The sequence below is a fragment of the Solanum stenotomum genome, chromosome 6 (assembly GCF_019186545.1).
Source record: "Solanum stenotomum isolate F172 chromosome 6, ASM1918654v1, whole genome shotgun sequence".
Classification (NCBI taxonomy): domain Eukaryota; kingdom Viridiplantae; phylum Streptophyta; class Magnoliopsida; order Solanales; family Solanaceae; genus Solanum; species Solanum stenotomum.
The window spans coordinates 44,103,237-44,111,827 of record NC_064287.1 but is presented as its reverse complement, the minus strand read 5'-3'; the positions used below and the strand labels follow the sequence as shown (position 1 = coordinate 44,111,827).

Genomic DNA, 8,591 nt, shown 5'->3' with positions numbered 1-8,591 from the left:
TATTTTTATATACATCAGTTCATTGTATTTCTATATACATTTCAGGCTTATTGTATCTTTGTATACACACAGAGTTTATAGCATGTTTTAAACAGTCTTTCTTTATATCGCACTTGTTTTAAATTGTCTTATATTGAAAGAAGTCAGTCAAGTTGAGTTGAGTTGAGCCAGGTAGGCTATTCAGTTTCTTCCAGATTTCCTTCTAGCCTTTGTTGCTTAGTTTTCCAGCTTGCATACTCGTACATTCCATGTACTGATGCCAGTTGGCCTGCATCGTTTGATGATGCAGATTCAGGTACCCCGGATCAGCATCCTGCACGTCATTGATCCAGCTGAGCACTCCAGAGTCAGTGGTGAGCCTCATTTCATTCCGGAGGACTCAATTATTTTGTGTTCTTAGTTTTTGTTTTATTAGGATGTTGCGGGGACTGTCCCAACATCCATCTCAGTATTTTAGAGGCTTCATAGACAGACAGTCAGTCAGTTAGTTTTGAGTCTCTTATCTATATATATAGGTAAATATTCTATTTTGAGATTCGAGTTGCCTTTATGGCCATATTTTATAAGTTAAGTTGTTTTGTAATATTGCTTTACATCGAGTTATTCTGTTGAGGTTTCCGCTGAGTTAAGAAAGCCAGGCCAAGGGTTCGCTTGGGGCCAGAAATGGTCTCCGGGTGCCGATCCCGCCCAGGGTGTAGGCTCGGGGCGTGACAGGTTCGGGTTATCGATTTAGGTTCGGTTTTGAACAACCCTACTATCAGGTGAACCAGGTTCCCAGACGTGAATCCGGGCAACTTGTACAAATATGAGAGATTGCGGTAAAGAAGAAAAAAGTGCAAAAATAAAGGAGCGAAAAAAGAAATATAGAAGTAGCTGAAACAAAGGAGTGCACAAAGAAGGAAAGAAATAAAGAAGTAGCAATTCAAGTCGAAGAAAGAAGGAAGTAAATATAAACAATTCCTAGGAAGAAAAGGAAAGAGGCAGACAAGTTCAATAAGGAAAAGGATTAGTAATTTCTTTCCTCGTAGAAGTTGATAAAGGCAAAACAAATTCTAAAAATGGTTCAAGCCAAAGAAAGAAAAAACAGTATTTGCATAAACACAAATTGAGAGAATTTTCCAGCAAATGCAAGCGATACCTATTGCATATTCACAAAAGTCATCATCTTTAAAGCAATAGCCATTGGAGCAAAACTGTAAGACTTTGTCACAGCAACACTGAAACCAAGTTTATGAGTTGTGTCCGAGTTTGAACTATTGAATGTTGAAGTCTGATCAATTAAAGTCTAGGGTTATAAGTCTTTGCTGATTTGTTCTAGGTTTATTATTGAGTTGTAATAATTCCTAGATTTTGTAACAAGAAGTGGTTTGACTTCTTGGAGAGTAGAATCTTGAGAGATTTGTAACAAGAAGTTGGTTTGACCTCTTGGAGAGTAGAGTACTCTTGACAGAATTGTAACAAGAAGTGAGTTTGACTTCTTGGGAGGGTAGAGTTAAGAGATAGTTTTGAGAGAATTGTAACAAGAAGCGAGTTTGACTTCTTAGAGAGTTTAGTCTTCGATTATAGTTAATCGTTGAAGAGTAAAAGGTACCAGAGTTAGTTCCTTTTAACTTTTAAGTTGTAATCCAGAGAAGAACGTGAATCTTGAAGTAAATAAGATTGTGGTGTGGTTTTTAACTTCCTTGAGGTAGGAAGGTTTTCACGATAAATTCTATGTTTTATTGTGTTGCATTTTGTTTGTCTCGACAAAAGTACAAGAACTTGGTTCTTATATAGGGGTTGTTGTACCCCATTTTAACCGGTTTTGGTGATTCCTAAGTTAATTACTAAGTCAAGGAGTCGCCACCTAATTATTACGGTGAATTAGGGTACCTAAAATTGATTAAAGTCATTGTCTAAAATTAACTTCATTTGGACCTACTCGTTTAATCGAAACTCAATTTTGTGCTCGTTTACCCATTCAATTAATTTTTTTCTCGATAAACAATTATTTCATATGCGATAAAAGTCCAATCTCGACTTCGCAAAAATACACCAAACTTTACCGATCAGACCTATAATTCATGGTCAAACTTTCATAAGTTCCAGAATAGTTTTTTAATCTTTAAAACTAATAACGAACCTTTTAGTTGACACAATTTGCTGAAATAGCATCAAAGCACCCAAAGAGCTTATAAACTCATCTGGAACCTCCCGAACACAAATCAAATATGCTACTAGCTTGGAAATGATATTTCAGACTCAATGGAATCATCAAAACATCCAAACAAGGTTAACTTAACCCGATGTTTGCCCAAAGTTAACTTTAACTTAAGAATCTCCAAAGTTCCAATAAGGACATGAAACTCATCCAAAAGCTTCTGAAATTGAACCAAACATTCAACAAGACCAAACACCACCCTTCGGACCTAGTGAAATCATCAAAACTTGAAAATGACATTTCTAACCTCAAACATTACTAAAGTCAAACTTTAGCCTTAATTTTGTCCACGTCTAATGGCTCAAAATCAAGTAGAAAGCCTTGGGACCCAAACCAATAGTAAATCTAGACCAAAAACCATATTACAGAGCTAACATAACTATCGGAATTTCATTCTGAGCTTGCTATCACCAAATGTTGACCTTGGTCAACTATCTTATGCTTTCAACTTTCAAAACACAAAAACTCTTTCAAAAATTATCTAAATACCTCAGGATCTAATCCAATAATCCTTTTAACTCAAAAGTCACGTTCTGGAGCTGAAGAAACTGACAGAATTCCATTCCAATACTCGGAACTCCAAATGTTGACTAAAGTCAACCATTTTGTCACACCCCGAGCCTACACCCTGGACGTGGCCGGCACTCGAAGACCATTGCTGGCCCCCAAGAGAACCCTTGGCCTGTCTTACTTAACTCAGCAGAAACCTTAACTCAACAGAATAACTCCATGCAATGAAAGGTCATAAAACAATCGAACTGATAAAATCTGGCCAAAAAGGCAACTCGAGTCTCAAAATAGAATATTTATATATATACATAGAAGAGAGACTCAATACTAACTGACTAACTGTCTGTGAAGCCTCTATAATACTGAGATGGATGTTGGGACAGACCCCGCATCCTAATAAAACAAAACTAGGAAAAACGAAATAACAGAGTCCTCCAGAATGCAAGGAGGCTCACCACTGACTCTAGAGTGCTCAGCTTGATCAACGGCGTGCTGGATGTTAATCCTGGGTTCCTGCATCTGCATCATTATAAGATGCACGCCAACTGGCATCAGTACATGAAATGTACGAGTATGCGAGCTGGACAGCTAAACAACAACTTAAGCTTGAAAGGGATTCAAAAGAGAACTTACCTTGGCTTTATTCAACTCATGAGTAACTGAACTCAATATAAAGCAATAAGACACATGCAATATATAAAGCTTGTAAACCTATTTAAAACATGACATCAAAAATCATATTTATAATAACATAAAAAAATACCATGCTCCCTCTCAAAGTCTACTTGTGTAATGCATGAATGAAGTCACATACCCTCATCCATACTAAGCAGAACCCCTCGAGGAACCATGCAATTTCTACTATGGGAGTTTCTTTAATCGACAGCCACCACTATTAGCCTAAGTGGTGATACAGCGTCTTGCCCACGCTGCCAAAACTGTCCTATACTTTGCCATCATATAGAATGCTTTAACTTTAACTTAGTAGATCCACTAGCTTAACTTACGTGATCATTTAAAAAGTATGACCCGTTAAATCCCATGTTGGCTATATGGTTCTTATGGAGGGTTGAGTTAATATGAACTCGCGTCCCCATTTCGATGCTCAAGACTACTCCCAAAAATATACTTTAGCTCATATGTTTTAATAACAAACTTCTTTCTCTAGTTTTAATGGGAACTAGAGTGAAAATTTGGGAGATTTGGTGTTTGAAGGTTTTAAAGTTGAAATGTGTAACATCCGGCAATTTGAAATAGCTTTGAAGAAGCTTAGAATTGGAAATAGTCATTTTTGGAAAGAATTTAAAATCTGGAAATTTAGCTAAGTATGGAAAAAAATGAGTTTTTGGTTGACTTTGAGCAGTCATAACTCCTAGATCAGGATGATTTAGGTGAGTTTCCAGTAATGTTTGGAAAGCTCTTGGAGTGATATTTCCAACGCCACCGAGTTTGCTCGATTCCGAGTTCGTATGAGTGAGTTATGCCCTTTGGAAGTTGGGCTGTTGGCGCAGGGCAGTTTAGTCCGAATTTGTAAGGGTATTTTGGTCTTTTCCCTAACCATTTCTTTTGATTATATTAAGGGTCTAGACTGATTTTAAATCAGTTTTCCCTTTTAAAAAGTGAGGGTTAGGGCTTTGAGAGAGAAGAGGAGAAGAAGAGGAGAAAGAGAAGAAAAAGCAAGGATTCGTCTAGATCGTTGTGGTTTTCGTCAGGGGTGATCCCTATTAAGGTATGTGAGATCATAGTGTTGGGTTGGTTCATTCCCCCACATGCCAACTTGTTTTAATTCCAAGGAAAGATTGGTTGTGTTTGTTGAAGTTTGTGGTTGTGTTTGTTGAAGTTGTGGTTGTGTTGTTGAAGTTTCTTGTTGGCTTGGTGCATGTTTCCGGTTTTTATTTCGAGTTGAATCTATTGTATATTAAGGGGTTTTAAGATCCTAAGCGTTTGGGGCTGGAACCTTTGAAGTTAAGAAGGTTTAGAGTTGAAAAAACAAAGGAGAAAAGTCGGATTTTTCGGGGGGGAAAGGCTGGGGCGTCGCGCCAGCCAGCGTGCCCCAACAGGGGTTCTGAGGTTTCCCCCTTGGGGCGGCACGCCTTGCAGAGCGCCCAGCAGGCCCCTCTGAAGTCTGAAGGCTGGCGCCCCGCACCTCTCAGAGCGCCAAGGACGCCAATCTTTCCCATTCCTTCCCCACTTTTTCATACATGTTCCTTGGTAATGTACATATGTTTTATAGTTGTTTTCAACACTCTAAGGTACATCTAGACATCCCGAACTCATCCATAAACATGAGACCATTACCCTTGAATCCGTAATCCAATTCGAGGAAAGTTAGGATCAAAGTCAAGTGAAGTTAGAATCAAGCTTAGAAGTTAAGAAGTAAGTCAAAGCAAGTCTTTAAAGTTTCTCAAGAGTCTTTCTTGAACATTTTAGGGAAAATGCATAAGTACCCCCCCAGCCTATGCCCGAAATCCCAGAGACACACCTAACCTTTACTAAGGTCCTATTACCCCCCCCGAACTTAATTTATCCATAATATTCTACCCCTTTTCGTCCTACGTGGCATTATCCTCGAAAAAAATGTCAACATGCGCTGGGCCCACAAGACAGTGCCACGTAGGCCAAAAAGGGGTAGAATATTACATATAAAATAAGTTCGGGGGGGTAATAGGACCTTAGTAAAGGTTAGGTGTGTCTCTGGGATTTCAGGCATAGGCTGGGGGGGTACTTATGCATTTTCCCAACATTTTAACTTCATTTTTTTGTAGGCTCAAGTTTCAAGTTAAGTAAAGAGTATAGAGTTTCAAGTTTAGTAAAGAGTATAGAGTCAAGTTCATTTCTCAAAAGTTATTAGGGAACTAAGTATTCCCAAAGAAAATTATAAAGGTTTTCACATTTAAGATGAGAGGAAACTGAGATTTTCCAAAAGAGTTTTGAGCAGTTCGAGTACTATCTCTTTTTAAGAAAAATATGAGTTTTGCGAAAGAGTTTCTAAAACATGATTAGTATGACAACCGAGTATGTCATCAATGTTTAAACAATATGGTCTCTAGATATACCATCAATGTTTATGCAGTATGACTTCCCGAGTCATCAATGATCATATTAAAATATGTTTTTGATATGTTCTTTTTAGAAAGAGTTTTCAAGAGCAATTACCTCTTTTAAGAGGGTAGTTTGAGCTTCCATAGGTGAAGAAGACAGGGTGTATTAGCTTAAAAAAGCTTTCTATGGTCTTAAACAAGCTCCAAGAGCTTGGTATAGTAGGCTGGATATTCATTTTGTTGTCACAAGGCTTTAACAGAAGCCTAAACGAGCCTACGTTTTACTTCAAAAGGCAATCTGATGGGATGTGGATTGTGATTTCAGTTTATGTTGATGATCTGTTGAAAACCAGTGAAAATCCTCTTGCAGTCCAAGAAGTTAAAAATGAAATGCTTAAAACTTTTGAGATGTCTGATCTAGGAGAGAAGAAGTTTTTCATGGGAATGGAGATTTCTCAATCTTGTGAAGGAGTTTTCTTGTCCCAAAAGAGGTATGCCTTGAATCTGTTGAAAAAAGTTCAAGTTTGACACGTGCAAACCTATTGAAACACCACTTGTTGTGCATGAAAAATTGATGAAGGATGATGGTAAGAGAGGGCAGATCCAATACTTTATTGAAGTCTTATTGGAAGCCTATTGTATCTGACTGTATCTAGTATAGACATAATATTTGATGCCAGTTTGCTATCCTAATATATGCAAAGTCCCAGCAATAGGCATTTTGGAGCCACTAAAAGGGTGTTAAGGTACATTAGAGGGATGATTGATAATGGAATTTGGTATAGAAGTGTGGAGAATGGATATCTTCTTGGCTACTCAGATAGTTATTGGGGTGGATGTTTGGATGATTACAAAAACACATCCGGTAACTTTTGTTTGCTTGGTCCATATTTTTTCTTAGAGCACAAAGAAGCAAGATAGTGTAGCTCAATATTCAGCAAAAACCGAATATGTGGCTGCTTCATATGCTACAAATCAAGGAATTTATTTTAGAAAGATCTTGTTTGAATAATGATTCAAATCCGAACATATGAAAAATAGAAGGCAGTTTGTATCGGGTACCAAACAGAGGTTTAACAACAAGATGTTGAATGGCATTCCTATAAAGGAAATTAATATATCAAGTGTTCATTATTTGGACATGTTTCCAGATTAGGAATGTCAAGGGTAAACTTGGTAATTGGTCCTGTAAGAAGAGCAAAGAGGTGGCAGAGACTGATATCAATTCCTCTGTTGTTTTCCAAAGTGTTTGATCAAATATGCTCAATTAGAAATATCATAATAAGGACAAGTAGCACTTGTTCATGTGGTTGAGCACCACACACAAACATACACATACACATACACACATAAGTAAAGAGCAAATTGAAGGGGCCCCATTTGGCTAACTTAGTTCGAAACATACATTCCTAAACTTCGCAAATTAAAAACTATTCCTAAACTTTCTTTATTGCTTATAAAGCTTCAACAACAGCTTAATACCTTCAATAGATTGAGAAATTGATCACTCCTTATCCTCCTCCATAGGAGATTCAACGTCACTATTCATTGAAGTCATTACACACTGAGAAGTGCTTCCATTAGATGCATCCCCCTGCAAATCACCATTTCCCATTGGTGGTGGATACACAAAGTGCTGACCAGCCATAGGAAAATTAGGAGGCAGGTGATAAGGCGTGATGTTGCAGCTTGAAGTTGTATCAACCATTGGACGCTTCAACAAAGACTCCCCTATAAGGGATCCATATTCGCCACCATCATCCTCACGACAACGAGGAAAGTACAAAGGAAAGGGTTCAATGTAGTCATCAAAACCAAACTTGTTAATGACCCAATGCACGTCTTCATCAGTGATGGTGTTCCGCTGCTCACGCTGGCAATGAGCGTTGGCTTCATATGTTACAAAGCATATGAACTCAGAGATACATTCGTACATGGTCCGTTTGGCGTCATCGGATATCTTGGCATGGGAAGGATGGGTGCTATCCATGATTCTGGCCACGTTTGGTATGAATCGGTCTTGCTCCTGAATGATGATTTCAACAACTTCCTGGTTGAGATGAGCAGGCAGTTCGGGGCTCATCTCCGTATCTTAATTTCACACAACAAAAAAGCACCAGAGTGAAATTAAAAAGAAGTGTGGTCTGTATCATCAAAATATTCGTCTAATTTCATCACAACTAGCTACACTTTTATCGTCTAATTAAACTTTATTAAGTAACATTTGCTATTACCTACCCAAGTATTGAAGAAATTACAAAGCTAATGGCACACAGATATATATGTTTCACTAATTATTAGTTGGATATGAGAGTCCTACTGTAAGACGGCACTATGAATTTTGGACAATATTCATGTGAACACCAAAACCACATAATATTTAATCAGTGTGAATACAGACTGAGTAAAGTACCATAAACGCTTCATATTTAGTTTTCATCATCTATCTTATTTTGTCTACTCTTCAACTAACTCTCGCATATATCCAAACTTGCTCGGAACAGAAGACTTTTAGTTTTACCATAACCGGGATATAGGAATAAGATAAAATTTTATTGTAACGGATACTACCCTTCCTACTGTTTTCATATACTTTATTTGTAGTACAAGTTGTTCTTAATGTTATATGCTATGCTTCTTAAACTTTGGATAAAGAAATACTTGTAGATTTTAATCAACTTCTTAAAATGCTTATTTGTTCTGATTTTTTAATTTTATGGCAAAAAGCAGAGTGTAAAAGTTAATTAGCTGACACTTATATATAAATATAGGAAGATCTCCTCGAATTGTAACGGACACTTTAGGCAATTTTTATGCCATAATTAAAGCCTTTAATTTGT

General features: G+C 37.4%; 1 protein-coding gene across 1 annotated transcript; it reads right to left on the bottom strand.

Moving 5' to 3' along the window:
- Positions 1 to 7,255: 7,255 nt before the first annotated feature.
- LOC125867964 (nuclear transcription factor Y subunit B-1-like) lies at positions 7,256 to 7,891 on the bottom strand. The gene has a single exon (XM_049548554.1). It carries the CDS (start codon positions 7,832 to 7,834, stop codon positions 7,256 to 7,258), a length of 579 nt encoding a protein of 192 aa, XP_049404511.1. The 5' UTR covers positions 7,835 to 7,891.
- Positions 7,892 to 8,591: the final 700 nt, after the last annotated feature.

Coding starts and splice junctions, on each gene's coding strand:
- LOC125867964 (XM_049548554.1), bottom strand. CDS start 7,834: ATGAGCCCCGAACTGCCTGCTCATCTCAACCAGGAAGTTGTTGAAATC.